General features: G+C 46.8%; 1 protein-coding gene across 1 annotated transcript in view; it reads right to left on the minus strand.

Moving 5' to 3' along the window:
* The window catches only part of MGAT5 (alpha-1,6-mannosylglycoprotein 6-beta-N-acetylglucosaminyltransferase), a 127926-nt gene that overhangs the window by 22787 nt on the left and 82690 nt on the right, over nucleotides 1-22449 (minus strand). The window contains exon 12 of the mRNA XM_078781378.1: nucleotides 15917-16066. Within this exon, the coding sequence (XP_078637504.1) occupies nucleotides 15917-16066 (150 nt within the window). The remainder of the gene's footprint in view (nucleotides 1-15916; nucleotides 16067-22449) is intronic.

Genomic DNA, 22449 nt, shown 5'->3' on the forward strand with positions numbered 1-22449 from the left:
TCTGTACCGTCCCCCAAACAGTGATGACTCCATCTACTTTTCAATGTCTGACAACATGGACCAACTTCTATCCACTCATCCCAACTCTCTCTTCCTCATATGTGGTGACTTCAACTGTCATCATGCCACCTGGTTGGGTGTGGGTTTGGGGCAGCTTTGCTGCATCAGGGCCTGGGCAGCTCACCATCATATAATCCACTATGAATTCTTCATTGTGCCAGAGGGTGCTTGAGGATAATGTGAGGCCATCTGTCAGAGAGTTGAAGCTCAACCGAAGGTGGACCTTGCAACATGACAATGACCCTAAACATACCAGTAAATTCACCAAGGAATGGCTGAAAAGAAAGAAATGGAGGGTTCTGGAATGGCCAAGTCATAGCCCGGATCTAAATCCCATCGAGATGTTGTGGGGGGATTTGAAACGAGCTGTGCATGCAAGAAACCCCTCAAACATCGCACAGCTGAAAGAATTCTGCATGGAGGAGTGGGCAAAAATTTCTCACAGTCGATGTCAGAGACTGGTAGACAGTTATAAGAAACACCTACTTGAAGTTGTTTCTGCCAAAGGGGGCAATACCACCTATTAGAGCCAAGGGTGTACTTACTTTTTCCACATGCAAAATTTGCATTTATGTTTATTTAAATTATACAATGGACTACAAAATGTAAATGTTTCATGATATTTGTTATATTATATCACCTTTGTCTCTCAATATTGTTGAAATGAAGATCAAATAGCTGTATGTTGAAATATGTTGAAAAAGTCAAAACTTTATATGGGGTGTACTTACTTTTTCACGTGACTATGTATGACTTCATACACATACCATGTGTTACTTCATACACATACAACATGTGACAATGCACATATCACATGTGACTATGCATGTACCACGTATGACTTCATACACGTACGATGTACGACTTCACACACATACCAACATACCATGTGTGACTTCTTACACAGACCATGCATGACTTCATACACATGCAATGTATGACTTCATACACATACAACAAGTGACTTGATGCACATACCACGTGTGACTGTTACTCCAACAACTGCATGTTTAAACATTTGCAGGACACAAACAGACTGGATACAGAATCCGCAATTTATTTGAAGAGTGGGTTGAGGGGAGAAACAGGGGAAGGAGAAAGCTGATAAGGCTAGATGGGAGTAATAAAAACAAAAGAAGAAAAACAAACAAACCAGGAACACAAACGAGCAGGTGCACAATGACACGAGGAAAAAAAACCATAAACCATCGGTAAAACAAAGCCAGCTCCCAGTCCGAGAGAATCAGAAAGAAAACGCAACAATGAGAGATTCAAATTTGATGTGGACTTACATTATTATATAAAAAGGCGTAGTAATACATGCGACAATTTTTGAGTAACTTTGGCTTTATCATGCTCACAAGGAATACCTTTTATTCTAATCATGCGGTTTTTTTATGAAATGCATGCTGAAATTTCAGCTTTATCATGCTGAAAATGAAGACGGCAGCAAACGGGATAACGAAGGGGGTGTTAATAGTGAACGATTACTAAATTTCTCGTCAATGCAAGCATCAAGCCTATTGACATATATAGATTCTTGCTGCACAGTATGATAGTCATTGCCCGTTTAGTACATCGATATTTTACTGGTTCAAATAATTTCAAGTTGACAAGTCTATTTGCAAACATGTCCAGGTCAAATATAAATCACCATCGTGTTTGCCATCCACTTGAAATACATGGCAATCCTTGCCTCTTGTGAACTCAATTATTTGTCTGCAGATAAAGGTCGTCATATATAATGCTGCTGACTTTTCCATTTGACAGAGAGAAAAAGTTTCATATATTTTGGATTACCAATTACTCATGTGTAATACGCAGGGCACTTTTCAGTTAAAACTCAGGAAAATACCAGTTTCTATGTATAACCCACACCCAAAAACTTCAGGTTTCGAGCGATGATCTCCGCCTGCAGACCGACGTGGACTGTGTTGCCTGCAATCCCAAGAGATCGGTTATGCGCTCGATGAGGACCTTCTCTAGCTCTGGGAAATGAGCACCGGAGAAACGATTGGCCTTATTTCTGTCTACGCAAGGTTCTAACATTACTGTCATCAAGATCAAACAGATGACCTCCTGCTCTGTTACCATATAATTCAGCATAACGGATGATATCTAACTTGTATGAAACACAACATATTGTTGCGGATATGGGATTTGGCCTCCATCCATATCCGCTTGTAAATATTCCCCTATTTCCCCAATACTCCCCAACTATCCCCAATCCCCCATTCCCTAGTCCCATTGTCTGTAAACAACACTCTGTAGAACCGACCTTCCCCTTTTTCCCCCATTAAATGTCGTGCCCAGGTTCACCGCATCTCACGTAGACAACTATAGGACATCTTGCTAGTTATTCTTAGTCTATGTCAGTTAAGGACTCGTTTCCATTAATTCTGACTCTTCGTTGCACCAGAATGTGATTGTATGGCACCAGTAGTGAGTTTAGGACCTCCCCATACCTCCTCCCATCTTCCTCATGAAACTACAACAACAACAACAACTACAACAACAGCGCGCGGGGAGTGTGCGTCCTCACTCCGGCTTGGTTAGCCGCCATTGCCCATGTGCTCGACGGGGTTACCAAATAGGGGCTCCCTGTCAGCTCCTCGTCAAGGGCGGAGCCCGGTAACCCCCCCGCACCCAATAAGAAGCGGCGGGCCGATTCCATCTGGGGCGGAGCTAACGAGCCGAGGGCGTGTCACTCCCCGCTGGATATACGCAGCCACTTACCGGAGGTGACGTCAGATGCGCCCCCAGCTTGAAGAGAACCAGACGCCACCTCCAGCGCGACGATACCTCCCTGCATCTTTTGGACCGCGCTATCCTGTCCCTGAGCCAAGGTGCACCTTGTGCTGTCCAGCGACTACCTGCCCTTCCTTGCCATCAATCCCTGTGTGAGTCAGTCTTGTCCCGTTTATCTGTGGTCTGTCGGGAATAAGATAAGTGTGTCTAAGTGCCTACCTTCCTATGCTGTACCTCTTGTCCTTGTAATCTCAACGCTCTGCATACAAATATTATAACCTCCTCCGGAGGTCTTGAGAACTGTACCCCTGGTGTCGTGTCATCTAACCCAGCCGTTGTGTCCTTTCCTTAATTGATTTAGCATAGCGCGATTTGGCCAACGTTCGAGTGGAATCGGGTAAACTGTGCAGACGCGGTCATACCAAACCGCTCGGTAAACTAACATCCAAAACCGCGTCTGTAACATTTGGTGTCGAGGAGTTGGATTCGGACCTGGGACTAAATTCATTTAGCCCAAATTGTGGAACACCAATTGTACTATTAGAGTAACATTTGGTGTCGGGAAGTGGGATTCGATCCGGAGCGCGTTTCACGCGCTCGAAATTATAACAGCGAAATTTAATTGTGTTTTACAAAAAAATAATAAAAACCCGAATTTTGAAAGTCGCGCTATGGCAGACCAAGACGGCTGGGTTCCGGTAGAGGAGAGGGAGGCAGGGTCGATCCAGGACCAAAATGAGGGACAAGAGGAGAGCGAAGCAGTGAGGGTAGCAGATTCGCAAAATAGCGTCGTCGCGCACGAGGTTGCGGGCGCGCAAAATGGCGCCTCGCACATGGCCACGGCAACCGCGCCCGCGACCGTGGTAGCGCCGCCGATGGATTGGGGCCTATTTATGGAACAAATAAAGGCCTTTATGGTTAAGTCGGGTGAAGAAATGAAGGACGAGATGAGGGCTAATAGTCAGCAATTGGGAAACCAAATTGTGGGATTGAGGGCTGATAGTGAGCGATTAGAGGGCCAAATGGGGGTAATGAGGGACGAAGCGAGAAGTACCGGTGAGGGGTTAGACAATAATTTTAAGGGATTAGACAAGAAATTTGGGAAATTAGACAATAGATTAGGGGAAATACAGGAGGGGTTAACGGGGGTAGAAAACAGAATGGCCGCTCAAGAGAATGAAATGGAAGGGATGCAAAAGGGGTTAGAGGTGTTAGAAAACAGTATGGAAGGCAAATTGAGGGACATGAGGGACCAAGCGGAAAGGGAAGTTAAACAAATGGGGCAGCAGATAGAGGGGGTCAGAATGGGGGTAGAAACCAAACTGGATGCTCACAGGGAGGAAATGGAGCAGATGAGGGTGGCATCTGGGCAGGAGATGCAAGTGATGGGAGAGGAGATCAGAAGAGGTGTGAGTGAGGAGGTCGGAGGAGTGCGCGAGGAGGTGAGGCACTGTAAGGAGCACATGGAGAAGGAGGTGAGAAAGGGGACTGTAAAGTTACAAGGGGGCATAGAGGACCTGACGCAGGAGGTGGAACAGCTGACGGAGGGACAAAAAGGACTAACGGAGCAGGTTCAAAGGAACACTGCGGTATTAGGAGGGTTAAAAGCGACACAGAAAGAACTAAAAGACGACTTGATAGCGACGAAGAGGGAATGTCAGATGGTACGTGAGGGACTGACAACGAGGTTGGACGAGGTGACAGAGGTAATGGAGACGAAGGACCGGCAGGTGAGGACGCACATGGAAACGGTCAAGGTAGCCTTGGAGGACGAGCTTGAGGAGACGTACCGGGAAATAAAAGAGGTAAAGCAGAAATTAGAAGAAGTGGAAGAAGGGGTGAGCGAAATTAAGAAGCGACGGAGAGGGGATAAGAAAGAGATAAAAGAGGAGGTAAAATAATTGGTCCAAAGTCTGTGTTTGGATCGTGATGATGTGCTCATTAACCGGATGAGGGATTCGCAGGTGATGGAGGAGAAGCGAAGAGGAAGAGGACCCGGTGTAAGTGGTGACCAATATGGTCGTGCGTATGATGCGCCAGGGGATTTAAGAAGCTTGGGGGTCGAGATGGACCCGGGTGTTCGTGAGAGGCCGTGGGTGAAGTGTGCGACAGGTCTGGTGTGCGAAAAAGGAGGTGTGCGAGAAAGTCCGACTCTGGGGTGTGTGAGGAAAAAGTGCGTGCCAAGGAGTGAGGGTGCTGGCGAGAGCGAGTCGGTCGTAGCGCGTGTGCGAGGGAGCACATGGAAGCGCGGTGTGGTAAGTGTTACAGAGGGTGTGACGGGAGAGTGTGCACAAGAGTGTGCGTGAGAAAGGTGTGTGACGGACAGGTGCATGAGGAAAGAGTGCGCTGTCGAGAGTAAGGGTGAGTGCGCTGTCAAGAATGGAGGTGAGAGTAGTGAGAGTGACAAGGAGCGTGAGTTGGTTGTGACAGGTGAGCGAGGATGTACACCTGGAATGGTAGAGCGTGAGTGGGAATGCACGCTGGAATTGGTAGTGAGGCACGTGATTGGGTGTGCGAGTGAGAGCACACCTGTGATTGTCACAGAGGAGGTGACAGAGGAGGGGGCGCGAAGGTGTGTTGGTGAGGTGTGCGACCAACGAATGTGTGCCAAAGTGTTCGGTGGTCAGGTGTGTGACCAAGGCTGGGAGTGGAATGAGTGTACCTGGGTGTGTTAGAGAAGGTACGACGAGGAGCATGGAAACGGCTGGATGTGTGAGCAAGGAACGGGCTGCGGGGTGTAAGCATGCAGGTGAGGCATCGAAGGTAACCGGGTGAGAGGTTAGAGCGACTTTTAGCCGAATCGGGCCCTCGGTGCGTGCTGGGCCTCGCTTTGAACGGCCGCGTCCGTGCTCCACTAGGCGGAGCGGGCGGCTGGATAGGAAGGGTCGTCATGGCGACCACTTTTTGTTGAGGCATTCCGGCAGGTCGAGATCGAGCCATGGGATGGCTCCGTGCCGAGATGGTGCGTGGGGTCTCGGGCCGGGTAAGCCCCCGTCCCTGCCCCGAATGCGGGACGCATCCAGTCGATGGCACAGAACAACCCGCATTCATGGCTTGGCTGTACGCAGCCGAGCTTTAGAAGTAAATTGGCGCACCGAGAGGCATTACTGAGTAGACTGTGTGATGAGGATAGTGTTTTGGCCCCAAAATTAGAGAAAAACAAAATTTGATGATTGGCAAAGGATTGGCAGTAATGATTGGCAGATGATGGGCAGTGATTGGCAAATTTTTGATTTGTTGAAATTTGATGTGCAAAATTGGTAGTGAGCGATGGGCCCGGTGGGTAAGGGTGGCATCCCTGCCACCCTTCCCATGGGTGGGGCAAAGGAGCTATAGATTATGGGGTTTATGGCAGTGAAAACTAGCCCGGGTGGGTTAGGTTATATTGTTAGGGATCTAGCGAAGATGACATTAGGTAACGTTAAGATTAGTTAGTGACTGATACCTGTAGTGGGGACGCAGGTAGATTAGTGTGGATGATAATGACGTGGGAGCGCAATAGTTTAAAGGGACGACTGGGAAGCGCAAGTTTCAGAGGGGAGTAGTTAGATGAGATGATGCTGTGTGAGAACTGGACAGGTGTGTGGAGCAGTGTGTGAGTAGTGAGTGTTGTGGATCAGCGCGAATGCGCTTGGGGAGAGAAGGGTGCAGGCGGCACCAAGAATGAGAGCACAGGTGTGCAAGTACAGGTGTGTGGAGAGAGTTGGAGTAAGTGGTACGGAGTGGTGTGCATGGTGCGAAGGTGTGGATGGGGGAAGAGTGGACCCCTTTCACGAGTACCCGGGGCGGGTAGTGTAAGTGTTAGGTAGAGGGTATAGGTAAATTGTGGTTGGATATTGGCATTTGTGGTGCGGTTGCAGAATGGTATTGTGGATGGGTGCATTAGTGTTGTGGAAATGGCTGGGCGTGTAGCCTGTTAGTGTGTGTAGTTGGTTGGGCACTCCACCACTGTGAGGATGTCGGCCAGGTGAGGCCGCAGGTGGGCTCTGGGAGCCGGTAGTTGTGGATGGGGCCCGAGGATCCGGAGGACGGACCCGGGTAGCCCAGTGCCAGAGAGGGCACCGAGTGGGGAGAGCGCCAGAGGGCCTTCCCCAGGTAGATAGGTTAGGGTAAGGAGCAGGTAAGCTCGGAGGCAACTACAGTGGTGGAGGTGTGCAGGTGGGTAGACCGGCTAGGAGAGCTACACGTCGCAGCCCAGAAATTGTGCGAGGGCACCGAGAGATGAATCGGGGGAGTGAGACCCCAAATTGAAAAGCACCACAGTTTGGTCAATGGGAATTGGTTTTTAGAACCCATAGTGTAAGAGGGCCAATGGTTTGGCAGGAGAAAGACCCCGGGTAATGTAAAGTTGTTAAAGTCATTTAGGAAATAGTTAGGATTGATGAACCTGTCGCACCATACGCAGCCACTTACCTGTGGTGATGATGATGACTCCACACCTGTGTTTTCTTTGTTCTGTGTGCAGGAAATGAGAATTGCTGTGTGGATTGGTGAGACGCATCACGACGTGGATGAGACATTGGGGTGATTCCATCTCTCCCTCCTTAGGAGGGACTGATGATGAATTGGTGATGGCAAATTATGATGTTGAGTTGGAGATGGCAAATTTTGATGAGAGTTGAAAATTGCAAATTTGATTGGTTAGGAGGGAGAGAAGACGAATTTGGTTTATGGGAGGAACGGGGAAGACAGTAGGGACGTTTGTTGATTTGTAAAGTAGATGTTTATGGGTAGTGTGGTGTTTTGTGGATACAGTAAGGGGTAAGGGGGGGGGAAATGTAGGTTACCTGGTGGGGGGGGGGGGGGGCGTACGGTAGGAACGTACCTGTCTCACCTGGTTCCCATGTGCCCCCAGTGTGCATCATCTTATATTGCATGCACTTTTGCGCCCTTACCACCTTACTCACTTGTCTTCTTCTTTTGTCTCCCACCTCCGAGGATCTGGCTTTGGGGCAGAGAGAGAGGAGAGAGAGGTGCTGGCTCCGCAGTTGTGGGCCTGCACTTTCGCTGCTTGCTGCCGGGATCGATACACCATATGGACCGCAATTTTTGTGGCCGCCCACCATGGACCGCAGTTCTTTTGCGGGCAAGCACCACCCGTTGATGGACCTATGGGTCAACGTGGCACCTATGCCATACAGGTGAACCACTAATAGTAGGCCCCCTGACGGCCACAATAAAGAAATGGACGCGGTTGGCGCCTTTCATTATTTTCTAAGGAAGCAAGAAGGCCAAGTGCACCACATGAAGGCAAGACCAGCGGCAGAACATCGGCCGGCTGCGACACCACCGGTGATTTATGAACACTTTATTGGTGCACCGGATGGTGCTGACTGTACATGATGGGGTGGTGCTTTTGGTGCTTGGATGGGGTGCTCTGCACATTATTAAAGGCCGTAAGGCCACAGAGCACTCGTGGGTTGGTGTATCGATGCTGGCATGCGTGCTCTCTCTATGCATAACATCTGCATGTGTTCCTCCAAAAACAGGTCCTGGATCGTAGTGTAAATATCAGTGTAGTCTTATGTAAATAATGCTCCCTACCGGCTGTATGTTTAGTTTGAGAATTCTTTCCGCGATTCGGTTATCCTGTGGGTGTGTTTCTGTGAGGAGAAGGGTGCAACGTCGCAGGGGGACATATTTACTCATTTGTGAACATCTGTAAAACTGTCGCACTCAGGGTAGAGTTAATAGTAGAGGGAACTACATCTGAGTGCCACACTAAAGTAGGTAAAAATTTATCGGGTCGGGACGCCCCGAGGGTAGAGAAGGGTGCAATGTTGCGGATATGGGATTTGGCCTCCATCCATATCCGCTTGTAAATATTCCCCTATTTCCCCAATACTCCCCAACTATCCCCAATCCCCCATTCCCTAGTCCCATTGTCTGTAAACAACACTCTGTAGAACCGACCTTCCCCTTTTTCCCCCATTAAATGTCGTGCCCAGGTTCACCGCATCTCACGTAGACAACTATAGGACATCTTGCTAGTTATTCTTAGTCTATGTCAGTTAAGGACTCGTTTCCATTAATTCTGACTCTTCGTTGCACCAGAATGTGATTGTATGGCACCAGTAGTGAGTTTAGGACCTCCCCATACCTCCTCCCATCTTCCTCATGAAACTACAACAACAACAACAACAACTACAACAACAGCGCGCGGGGAGTGTGCGTCCTCACTCCGGCTTGGTTAGCCGCCATTGCCCATGTGCTCGACGGGGTTACCAAATAGGGGCTCCCTGTCAGCTCCTCGTCAAGGGCGGAGCCCGGTAACCCCCCCGCACCCAATAAGAAGCGGCGGGCCGATTCCATCTGGGGCGGAGCTAACGAGCCGAGGGCGTGTCACTCCCCGCTGGATATACGCAGCCACTTACCGGAGGTGACGTCAGATGCGCCCCCAGCTTGAAGAGAACCAGACGCCACCTCCAGCGCGACGATACCTCCCTGCATCTTTTGGACCGCGCTATCCTGTCCCTGAGCCAAGGTGCACCTTGTGCTGTCCAGCGACTACCTGCCCTTCCTTGTCATCAATCCCTGTGTGAGTCAGTCTTGTCCCGTTTATCTGTGGTCTGTCGGGAATAAGATAAGTGTGTCTAAGTGCCTACCTTCCTATGCTGTACCTCTTGTCCTTGTAATCTCAACGCTCTGCATACAAATATTATAACCTCCTCCGGAGGTCTTGAGAACTGTACCCCTGGTGTCGTGTCATCTAACCCAGCCGTTGTGTCCTTTCCTTAATTGATTTAGCATAGCGCGATTTGGCCAACGTTCGAGTGGAATCGGGTAAACTGTGCAGACGCGGTCATACCAAACCGCTCGGTAAACTAACATCCAAAACCGCGTCTGTAACAATATAATGAACGACATATGTTGAATGTAGTGTAGAACCCTGACATTTGCGGGGGATACGTTCCTGAAAAATGCCGCAAATGTCGCAAATGTCGAGCGAATTCACGAATGTCAGGGAATTTCAATGGAAAAAGGGTTTGAGTTTCAATGGGAAAAGTGGGGATATAAGTTCTCAGCGGTTCGTGATTCATAAGGACTTATTTTAAATTTTACGAACACGAATGCACATGATTACAATTTCAGTAAATATACTTACAAATAAAAGAACATCAACAGCAGGTATCAATCGATGCAGGTTGTTATGATGAATTCAAGTCAAATTTAATCAGTAAAAGATAATAATTGAAAAAGCTGGAGTTACAAGCTGGTAGAGCCGACGTTTCGGGCCTTAATAGTTTGTTGACTTGAACCTGCATGGTCACCCTTTGTTATACGTTCTATGTGTTATCTCTTATACGTCTCGACTTAGTATACAAAAGAAGCTTTCATAAATATCAAGAGGTTTTTCTCATTTTTCTGATCGAGATTCTCAAGCTTTTGGGTCTCACTATCTGCCATGATCTTTCTTGGGAAAACCACATTTCCAAGCTGGCCTCCAAAGCCAGTTGCCGACTGGGCATCCTACATCGTGCGAAGTCCTTCCTTGGCACACCTGAGCTCCTCACCACATACAAGGCTTTCATCCGCAGCTCAATGGAATACTGCTCTCCCCTCTGCTCCTGCCTCACTCCTAGCTCGGCTTCATGCTGTTGAAACCAAAGCTTTCAGAATCATTGGAATCTCCTGCGAAGAAGCTAACTCTGAGGGCATTTCACTCACTCACCCGCAGGCAGGTGTCTTTCTGTCTTTTACCGACTCCTCTCCGGCCTTGCTCCCCCAGTTCTCTCTGTGCTCTGTCTCTCTAATATTCCTACAAGTCGCACAAGATCTGCCAGGACCCTCTTATGGTTAAACTGCCAAAATCTAGGCTCTCTGCTCACCTTCACTCTTTCATTCCCCTTTTCCCCCGCCTCTGGAACAAACTCCCACACTCCCTTGAATCCCACTCCTCCCTCCAGGTCTTTAAAACAGCTGTTCACCACCATCTCTTATCTTCCCCCATCCAAAACGTTGATCTTTTCTACCCCCGCTAATTCACCCCAGATACACTTTTTTTGAAATTCCAACTTCTTTCCTGGAAGTCCTTGCAGTGTTGATATGTTTTATACCTCTCCCACCTCCCCCCAAGCCCTCCCCCTCCCACATTTCTCCCGATGTCCCTGCTCTCAAATGTTGTGTTTGTGTCCTTCCCCCTCTCTCCCCATCTTGTCTACCGCTCCCCTTATTTTTTGTGTTTTATGTGTCGGTTTGACTTTTTGTGTGATTAATGTTAGCTCTTTCACGAGCCTCGATCTTGTATACAAAAAAAAAAAAAAAAAAAGGTAATCAGAGAAAAAAATGGTTTGCTCATAGTGTAAAGGAATCCATTTGGGAAAGAGTTGAATCACCATCTTTCAACAAAAGAGGCGGTTTGCGATATAATCTGTCACGGACGTAGGATAAGGCTATTACATCTCTCCCACGTCGTCTGCAATCGTCACAGGACGCCTGGTTTGGCAACAGACCAATTCACCCTACCAATGTTCGAGGTCACGTGACAATTTTCAAGCTTCTTCCTCACGTCAACATCTGCCGTGAACAAGGTGAGTGGATTCTCGCCAAAACGTCTGCTCTTCCAACTTGTAAGTCCACCTTTTTCAATTATAAACTTTTACTGAACAGAAAGTATCGTTTCCAATTTTTATTCAAGATACGGTATGGTACTCCAATCCCTGGTGTTGGGCTAGCGGCTAGGGTGCCGGCTTAGGATCCTAGGATCCTGGGTTCGAATCTCGGTCGATCGCCAAATTAATGCCAGGGGGGTTGACTCAGCCTGTCATCCTTCCGAGGTCGGCTAATTGAGTACCAGTTCACTGGTAATTCCCTGTTTGTCGTTGAAGGCGGCAAAAAGGGTTGGCGTCAGGAAGGGCATCCGGCCGTAAAACATTGCTTCAAAAAGGGGACCAAAAAAAAACAACAACTACCACGGTCCCCGAAAAGGCCAACCCCCGCTTTGCGGGGAAAAATGGCCTCTAAACGGTGGTTATACGGTATGGTACTGTGCAACTTTTGATGATGATGATGATGACGATTTAGAATCCAGCGAACTCAATGAACTCCTCTGAAGAGGATGCAGGTGAGGTCGCTGATGAGTTCTGCACCGAAGGGGATGCAGATGAGGGTTGTTATGAAGATGTTGAGATGGAGCGGCCGGGGTGAAAAAAAATTGTTGATCATGAGCCGAGTTGTTAGGGTTATCCGAGTGCTGTAGGTTTCTGTGCAGCTCTTTGCATGGTAGCAAAATATTATCCAACCCCCTCGTGAACCTGAGTCCCATTCCATCACTGGGTCGGCATCTTACAACCTGTCAACGACTGATCTCATATCCTGCAGGACCTCAGCCAGGAACTCGACTGTCAGGTTGGGCTTCACCACCTCACCTCATCATCATCTTCACTGCCCTCCTTGAAAGCCTTAATGATGGCCTCCAACTCCTCCTCAGTCCGCTCCTCACCATGCGAGGTGCTGAGCTCCTCCAAATTCCTTAGGCTGCATGTCGTCGAAGCCTTCCCCTCCCACCTGTCGTGCCAACCCGGCAATTATCTGCCTCTCTTCCATACTGTCGGGAAAGCCCCTGAAGTTGTTGACTGCCTGCAGCCATAGATTGTGCCAGCAAGCGTTTATGGTGGAGACTTTGACTTTGTCGAGAGAGTCCTGCGTGATGTTGAAGTCCTTCCAACATTTTCAGATGCTAACTTCGGGACAAGCGGGTGCAATACATCATAAACGTTGAAATCACCCCATGATCAACTGGTTGGACCAGGGAGGTGGTGTTGGGTGGCAGGAGGACGACCTCGACGTAGGCATGGGCCACCTTCAGCACCTCTGCGTGGCCATGGGCGATGTCCACCAACAGGAGAACCTTGAAGGAGAGGTTCTTTTCGGTCAGGTACTCCTCCACTTGAGGGATGAAACGGTTGTGGAACCAATCCATAAAGATGGTAGCTGTTTATCCATGCCTTTCTGTTGGCCCTCCAAAATATAGGCAGAATTTGCTTGTTTTTGCCCTTGAGAGGACTTGGGTTCAAGGCATGGTAGAGCATCATTGGCTTAATCATGCAGCCCCTTTGGCATTGGCACAGAGAAGAGATACTCGGTAATTGGAGGCCTTGAAGCTAGAGATGCTGTCCTCTCATGCTTCGAGATGAAAATCCTCTTGGGCATTTTCTTCCAGAACAGGCCGGTCTTCCAGAACAGGCCTGCGTTGAAGACATGTTCCATATGCTCCAGCACCACCCATACCCCTTCTCCTCGATAAGCATAGTGATTTGAGCAGGGAACGTTTGAGCTGCCTCGTGGTCCACTAAGGCACGCTCGTCTGTGAGCTTTACATTGCAGAGATCGTACCACTTCAAGACAAGTTCAAACTATCCCCTGCTGGCTTGGAAGGGACTGGGGCCACTCGTACCCACATCACTCATGTTTGCAGCACCACCCATGCCAGCTAGACGACTGTACATTTGCTTTGCCTTTTCACGAATTAGAGGTCCGCTTAAAATAATGTTCCTCTGGGCATTGTCCTCTACCCACACATTTAATGCCTTCTCATTGCTTTGATGTGAATGTCCCTGACCTTTGTAACCACTCTGGTGCTGTGTACTGCGTTAGCAGAGACAATATCGCAAATCGCCTTCTTGTTTTTCTTTATGTAGCGCACAGTCAACTCGTTCACACCATAGTGCCTGCCCACAGAGGCTACACTCTCACCTCCTATTTGACGGTCAATAAGCTCCACTTTCTGGCTCAGGCCCATGACTTTTTTTCTGCCTCTTGGGAGCAGACATCTCCTGCACTACTCGTACACCTAGGACCCACCATTTGTGTGTGCAAAAGGTCAAGAGCGTGAGGAATCACAGCAGGTCAAGGCAGCGGGCAAGAACAAAGAATGAGGCCCAGGACACGCTGCACATACGTAGTTGTGCAGGGGTTGTGGGTAGATAGAGGATGGGTGGGTAGTGTGACTATTGTTTGTGGGGGATGGTGGTGGGGAATGGTTTTTGCGCACACACAGCTGCTTTAAGCATGACACATGAAAGATAGAGGGGTCAATATATGGTTGAACCCCAAAAAAATTGATAAAAAAGGTTTTTCAATGGATTCTGGTACCATTGGGAATGCTAAATAACATACTAAAAATCTAGTAACATCTGACTTCCGGAAAGGGGTCATTTTCAAGATGGCGTCAAAGATGGCCGCCGGGAGCTTAAAATGGCCATATCTCAATTATTATTCAACCTAGAAAGGTGGTTTTGGTGTCTGCTTTTAAGATGCTTTTAGAACCTATATGCGAGACTAGGGGGAATGGTTTATGTGTGGCTGGAAGTTGTTTTATGCATGAGTGGAAGATGATTTATAAACTTATGCGCATGGCTGGTGGGGGATGGTTGGTTCGAGCTGGTTTGTGTTTATTTGCAGCTGGTGGTAGATGGTTGGTTAGACCTCCTTTGTATTTATGCAAGGCTGGTGGTAGATGGTCAGTTAAAGCTGCTTTCTGTTTAAGTGAGACTGGCGGGAAATGGCTTTAGAACTGGCAGCGCACAGCTGGTGGGGGATGGTTTTTCCACCCGCGAAAAACCACGAATCCACGAAGCACATGGCCGCGATTGTATAAGCAGGTCACATTTCATGAACCGCTAATATGCGAGGTCCATGAATGTCTAATCCGCGAATTTCGGGGTTTTACTGTACCTCACAACTCTTACTAAGTGATATGTGACATCTGTCTGACTAGCACAGTACTGTATTAGCTCATAGTTAACACTGAAGTTGTTAGCGAGTCATTAGCTTACAGTAATTCTCAAGCAATCTATTGTGCTGCAATGCATCTGTTAATCCCCAAGCTTATTGTGCTGCTGTGGCAGTATATGTTTAAAAGAGTTCAGATAAAAGATTTAAAAAACAAACTAATGTATTATAATGGAACAATTTTTATTTTACTATTGAACAGAACATAAGTTATTCAGAACAAAACAAACAAACAAAAAAACCTTTTTCACTTTAGTTCTCGCACCTCAAATTCTGATAAGATAATTCTGGAAAAAAGTGCGGCTCATAATAAGTGATTACAGTACATCTTTGACTTTTTGCGTTCCTCCTGATACTCCATTGCTGTATTTGAACAGTTATTTGTTGAAAATGACTTTATGGTGGTATTAAAGATGAGATTCCATCCATGTCAGTAGTCAGGTTTTGTAATAATAGTTGCTAATTCCAGCAAAGAACGAGACTACTAGAGGTCTACATTGGCAGCACAAAATAATAAAACTGTTAGAGTTATCTGATGTAAAACAAAGTGATGTAAAACAAACCGTCATAAATTTAATATTTCAATCCAAATGGGCCATAGATCATGTGCATGCAATTTCATATTTTTTAGGATAAGGAATTCGGTTAAAACATTTTTTTTTTTGGCTGGTATACCACTTCACCTGGCTAACCCCCGCTCTAGCAGGGAAAATGGCCTTTAAAATGCATGTTGTTGTTGTTGTTGTTGTTGTATACCACTTCCCCTATGATGTCATCATTATCATGCTTTTGTTCCCCATTGGGAGTACTTGACAATGTGCCAAGTTTCAAATATTTCCATTCAGCGGTTTCCGAGAAATAATTTTTTAATTACTTGCTTTGGATCCAAGATGGCTGCCATACCACGTGATCTATGACGTCACAATTATCATAAAACATTCTGCATGGGTGCCATTCAAACCCTGAAAGTTTCGTCTCAATTGGACATATGGTTGCCGAGAAAAACGAGGTTTAGCCCGTACGGACGGACAACCAGAAAACATAACGCCTCCGGCGACCTTGTCGGCGTAGGCGCTATAAATAAACACCAATTTATATATTTTCTTACCAATTATAATTGGTAAGAAAATATATAAATTCCTAAATTTTTCGATGTATAAGTATATAATTATATACTTATACATCGAAAAATAGAAAACGAAGTGTCCTGGACTATTGAGTCGAGTCTGTAGAACTTGGTGAACACACTTGAAACACATTGTAGAAGCGGAGGTCAATATTTGCTCATTACAGTTTATGCTTTCCCTTCGAGTATATTTTATGGCGAGCCAGGAACATGCACGCACGGGCATACACGCACGTACCCAAAGCCTACCTGTGTTTCCCGGAGGAGGAACTGCAAGTCCCTGCCACTAAGGATGCCATGATTGTGGACATAGGGTGGCAAGTTGCTCGTGCTGGTACCATGCACCGTACCATGGATTTCTGTGTGTTTATTGATGATGTCCAAGTAAGGCCGTTTGTTCTGAAATTCAGAAAGTGTGAAAAAAAGAGAGGAAGGAGGTAGGTGGTGAGAATCGTCATGTGAAATTTCATTTATTTCAAAACAAAGTACTTTGTCAGATCACAAAATTCGTTTTTATCAAAGCCAAAGCATACAAAACAGAACAGCGAGATGGTGAAATAAATACAGTGAATGAAGTTTAAAAGTGTGAGATGCCAGAGTTTGGAGACATTTTCTCTCAAATGCCTATGTCTGTACAACTTGGTTGAGAAAAGGTTCCTATGAGCTTGCCCGATGCATTTATCACATCCATCAAGGCTAAAGTGAGTTTGTGATACAAGAAAAAAAAAAATTCGCTGGTCAGTTTTTGTTGCATTTGTTAACTCAACTGGACCCTCTGGCGTCCATCGTCTGTCGTCCGTTAACTTTTCGACGTTAACACTCCAGCGTCCACAATTATCAACCGATTCTGATCAAACTTGCACGTTTGGCGTCAAACTTCCACAGTAGATCAGACACAGAATCACGGTGCGGACTGGTTCAATGGTTTCTTCTGTTGTGGACGTGGATGAGCGTCCAGATTTTTCATCACCAGTGACACTTGTGTGACCGTTTTTGAACATGGAAATCCAATCATACACACTCTGCTGCGGTAAAGCACTGTTCCCATATTGTGCTGCAAGTCTGCGATGGATGTCTGCCCCTGGTGTTGGGCTAGCGGCTAGGGTGCTGGCTTAGGATCCCAGGATCCTGGATTCGAATCCCGGTCGATCGCTGAATTAACGCCAGGGTCAGTCTGACGACACTCAGCCTGTCATCCTTCCGAGGTCGCTGAATCGCTGAATTAACGCCAGGGTCAGCCTGACGACACTCAGCCTGTCATCCTTCCGAGGTCGGCAAATTGAGTACCAGTTCACTGGTAATTCCCTGTTTGTCTCATCTCCTCTTCCTGTTCAGGCTGGAGTTCCCCAAGGTAGTGTTCTGGGCTCTGTGCTTTTTCTGGTCTTCATCAATGATCTCTCTGACTCTCTTGAAAATCCTCTCTATCTCTTTGCTGACGACTCTACTCTCTGTCGCTCCATTCCTCATCCCTCAGATCGGCAGTCTGCAGCCTCCTCACTCTCTGCAGACCTGGACAAAATCACAGACTGGTCAAACAAGTGGAACATGTCTTTCAATCCTGACAAATCTCACACTCTTACAATGTCTCTCCGAAAGGACCGACTGGACAACCCTCCCATCTACTTTCTCAACAATCCTCTCCAAGAAGTTCTGTCGCTCAAGCTTTTGGGTCTCACTATCTGCCATGATCTTTCTTGGGAAAACCACATTTCCAAGCTGGCCTCCAAAGCCAGTCGCCGACTGGGCATCCTCCGTCGTGCGAAGTCCTTCCTTGGCACACCTGAGCTCCTCACCACATACAAGGCTTTCATCCGCAGCTCAATGGAATACTGTTCCCCCCTCTGGGCTGGTGCTCCTGCCTCACACCTTGCTCGGCTTCACGCTGTTGAGGCCAAAGCTTTCAGAATCATTGGAATCTCCTGCGATGTAGTCAACGCCGAGGGCCTTTCACTCACTCACCGCAGGCAGGTTGGTGGTCTTTCTGTCTTCTACCGACTCCTCTCCGGCCTTGCTCCCCCAGCTCTCTCTGTGCTCTGTCCCCCCAATATTCCTTCAGGTCGCACAAGATCTGCCTGCAACCCTCTTATGGTTAAACTGCCAAAGTCTAGGCTCTCTGCTCACCTCCACTCTTTCATTCCCCTTTTCTCCCGCCTCTGGAACAAACTCCCCCACTCCCTTCAATCCCACTCCTCCCTCCAGGTCTTTAAAACAGCTGTTCACCACCATCTCTTATCTTCCCCCATCGAAAACCTTGATCTTTTCTACCCCCGGTAATTCACCCCAGAGTCCTTGCAGTGTTCATATGTTTTAATCCTCTCCCACCTCCCCCCAAGTCCTCCCGATGTCCCTGCTCTCAAATGTTGTGTTTGTGTCCTTCCCCTTCTTCCCCCTCTCTTTTGTGTCCTCCCCCCTCTCTCCCCATCTTGTCTGCCGCTCCCCTTGTTTTTTGTGTTTTGTGTGTCGGTTTGTCTTTTTGTGTGATTAATGTTTGCTCTTTCACGAGCCTCGATCTTGTATACAAAAAAAAAAAAAAAAAAAAAAAAAAGGCGGCAAAAAGGGTTGGCGTCAGGAAGGGCATCCGGAAAAATGGCCTCTAAAGGTGGGGGGGTTTTTTTTTTCTGATCAAACTTGACATGCAGCATCCTTACCCCAAGGACCAGGTTGGTATTACATTTCAGCCCGATCCGATGAAAAATGGCGGACTTAGGCGACCATTTTGTTTTTGGTCATGAAAACGACATTAACACTAGCATCCACAAATATTAACAGATTTTGATCAAACTTAGAATGTTTAACCCTTACCACACAAGGTAGGTTGCTATTGCATTCCAACCCGATCCGTCACAAAATAGCCACCTTAGGCCGCCATATTGTTTTCAGCTCCGAAACGACGTTAAGACTTTAATGTCCACAAATATTTATGGATTTTGATCACACTTGGTATGTGAGACTCTTACCACACAAGGTAGGTTGCTATCGCATGTCAACCCGATCTGTCACAAAATGGCCGCCATAGGCCGGCATATTTTTTTCAGCTCTTCAGAAAAGCACAAGAATTTAGGACTTTAAAGTTGTCCAGTCAGTTCAGTTGAGTTCTGCTTCCCTGGAAGCTCTAGTTTTTGTTTATAGTAATCTCAGGCTCATTGAAGAGCTTGTAAATCAAGGGCAAATACATTAGTAGACATCTGTGCAACACGGTATTTTCAAAATGACATGAAAATGCTCAAGAGGCCTTTCACGCATGTGCTGTGTGAGTGCTTTCAGTGACTCGCTTCAACGAACTGGGGTACTTTAACCTGCCGTTGCTAGCATGGAACCTGTAAGTGAAATCGTATTTTAAACATATTTTCAGCATTTAAACGAGTGTGGCAATTTCAAAATGGTTGTTCTGTTCCTAGATTTCAAAAATTTCAAAACAAAAACCATAACTGTTGTGTTCCTGGATGCAAATTGGACTCACGAGAAATATCTGTGGATGTGAGGTGTTTAGTTTGTACGATTTCCTGTTCATACAATCGAGTGGCGGCACACGCACACACGCACAAACTTCTCATTTAAGCAATCGATGCAAAGATCTAGAATAATTTATTGTGGCCCCGGAACTAAACAAACATTTATAACAGCTCTCACAGCTCACACTCCCCCTGACCCACACAACAGGATCAACAGTAAAAAAAAAAAAATTATTTTTCTTTTTTATACTTACCCTGTGCATTCACAAGCCCCAGATATGTCCTTCACATTAGTGTTCAGAAGCATCCAATCCACATACACATACCAATTGTGTATTTTCATATTTCTAAGATGTGCTTTGTTGAAGAGTTGTTTATGGTTGCTTGCTAATGACGCTCAGCATAGTCTATCCAATGCAGACGTCTATTAAATAAGTCACCAAGCCTGCCATATTCGTAGGATGCATTCCCGCAAAGTTCAAAATTCATTCACTGGTAGCGATCCGTCGGGGGTTTGGGTAGCACACGCCTGTCTACTTGGGCTTTGCACCAGCCCACATCGTCGGGCATTTTCAGAATGGGTAGCTGCCCTTTCAGTGAGCTGAGATAGTTCTCCAACTTTTTTGTTGTGCAGAGGCACATACTTTTCTTTCAGGTACTTTTCCAAGTATTTTGTTGGCTTATTTTAGAAGCATTGAGCCATTTTAGGCAATAATCTTTACCTCACACCCAATAAACTTTTGGATAGCCTGAACACCAGCATTTCTAGGGGTTTCTAAGAATGCGCGCCGAGCATTCTGGGGTGGATTATGTCATTTTGAAAGTCTCCCTATTCTACATCACAAGAACTTTGGTGAACAATGGTCAACCACACATGGTAATATGTGATTTTAACCTGAGTTCTGGACACAGAGCCAGTGATTCAGATGAGGACACAAACAGGCTAACTTCCAAAGATTGTAGGAATATTAAGAGCTAAAAGGATATTGAAGAACAATATATATATATATATATATATATATATATATATATGTTTCCGACTTCCGGTCCCTCGAGCGCCGAGGCTTGCTTCGATCTCTCCACGGCATCAAAGTTTGAGTGTTTTCCCGTTCGTTTCTTTGTCAAATTTCCGCTGGGTATTTTGTTGTGTATGTGTTATTGTGTGTTTCTATTTGGTTTTGGTTTTGTAGTTGTTGCAAATTTGTGTGTAATTAATCGTTTTTTTTGTTCGCGCCTCATGCGGCCTGGTCTCTCCAGGCTCCCTCCCCCCCCGTCAGTGTTTTGTGAATATGGGTTCTTTCCTTCATAGTATTTGCTTGTTTCTTTGATTTTCTTTTCTCCCCCCTACCTCTCACGAACATCTTTACCCTTTGTCCAGCGTTTTGAAAACAGAACAAACAAACAAACAAACAGAAAAAAATTTCTATATTAATTCTTTCTCTCCTCCCGGACACGTGCTTGTTCGCTCTCCTCCTCGTCTCGACTTGTGCCCCGCCCCCTATATCTCGTTTTTCTTCCACCTCTGCTCCTGCTTTCTCAAATCCACGTTCTCACTTAGAGACTTTTCCCAGATTGTTTTTCATGGTTTTGTTTAAATATTATTTAAATATGTTTAAACCGCAGCCGTGATGCTGACGCCGCCCCCCAGAATTTCCATGTTTTAAACGTTTCCCAGTGTGTACCCTGGATTAGAATAGGTACACCGTATCCCTGCGTGTCGTAAGAGACAACTAAGAGGGTTGGCGTCAGGAAGGGCATCCGGCCATAAAAACATTGCCTCAAAAAGAGAACCATGACAATTACAACTACATATGGGCAGGGTACAGCCCGAAGTGGAGATCGGTTTCTGAGGTTTGGGACATGGAATGTAGGGACAATAAAAGGGGGATCAGGAGAAGTGGTGGAAGTATTGGTCAGAAGAAGAGTGGACATATGTTGTGTGCAAGAGACGAGATGGAAGGGAAGTGGTGTGAGAATGGTGAAGGGTAGGCAGGGACAGAAATACAAGTTTATGTGGCAAGGGTGCCTGGAGGGCATGAATGGTGTTGGTGTCCTGTTTTCTGAGGAGTTTGTAGACAATGTGGTGAGTGTGACTAGAGTGAGTGATAGGTTGATGATGGTGAAAATGATGATTGGAAAGCTCTTGGTGAACGTCATCTCGGGATATGCTCCGCAGGTTGGTCGAAGCGATGAAGAGAAGGACAAGTTCTGGTGTGCGATGGAGAAGCTGATGGAAAACGTGAAAGATGAGGAAGTTGTTGTGGTAGGAGGAGACCTAAATGGACATGTGGGAAGGAGTATGGATGGTTTTGAGGGAGTTCATGGGGGTTACGGATATGGTGTGAGAAATGGAGAAGGTGAAAGGATTTTGGAGTTTGCTGATGGAGCTGATTTGTTGATTTGTAATACTCAGTTCCAGAAAGAGGATAATAAGCTTGTTACATACACGTCAGGTGGGTCGACGACAACCGTTGACTACCTGATGGTGCGTAGGCGAGATAGGGGGCACCTCCGGGACACAAAGGTGATCCTGGGGGAGGAGGCTGTTTCACAGCACCACTTGGTTGTCTGCGACATAAGGGTGAAAGGTGCGAGGAGAGCTCGGCGGGTGAAGTACCAACCGAGAATGAAGGTGTGGAGGTTGAAAGAGGTGACAGTAAGGGAGGCATTAAAAGAGAGGCTGAGTAGGGTAGAGGATGATGTGGTCGAGCTTGAAAGTGGTTGGATGTCAATGAAAGCTAGTCTGTTGGGAGCCGTTGGTGAGGTATGTGGATGGACAAAAGGACCACCGAGGCACTCGGAAACATGGTGGTGGGATGATGAAGTTGGAAAGAGGATTGACGAGAAGAGGAAGAAGTTCAAGGCGTGGCAGAAGGCGAAGGGTACGGGAGCAGAAACAGCAGAGCATGAAAGTTATAAGGCAGCCAGGAAGGCTGCAAAGAAAGAGGTAGCAAAGGCGCAGGAGGCATGTCGGAAAATGTTCGGAGAACGCTTGGATTCGGAAGAGGGTCAGAAAGCAGTATTTAGGATTGCAAAGCAGATAGCGAAAGAGAGGTGTGATGTGATGGGGGTGAGTTGCTTGAAGGATGAAGTGGGACAAATCGCTGTCGACCCAGATGGAATTAAAGGAAGATGGAAAAGATATATGGAAATGCTGTTGAATACAGAGAATGAATGGGATGGCAACATAGAGAGTAACCCAGTTTTAGGACCGGCAGAGAAGATAACTGAGAAGGAAGTTGAGGAAGCGATAAAAGCAATGAAGGGTAGAAAAGCGGGAGGGCCGACGTGAGTTGTGGGAGATATGTTGAAGGCAGCAGGAAGTTGGGG

This window comes from Myxine glutinosa, chromosome 7 (assembly GCF_964187855.1).
Source record: "Myxine glutinosa chromosome 7, kmMyxGlut1.1, whole genome shotgun sequence".
NCBI lineage: Eukaryota > Metazoa > Chordata > Myxini > Myxiniformes > Myxinidae > Myxine > Myxine glutinosa.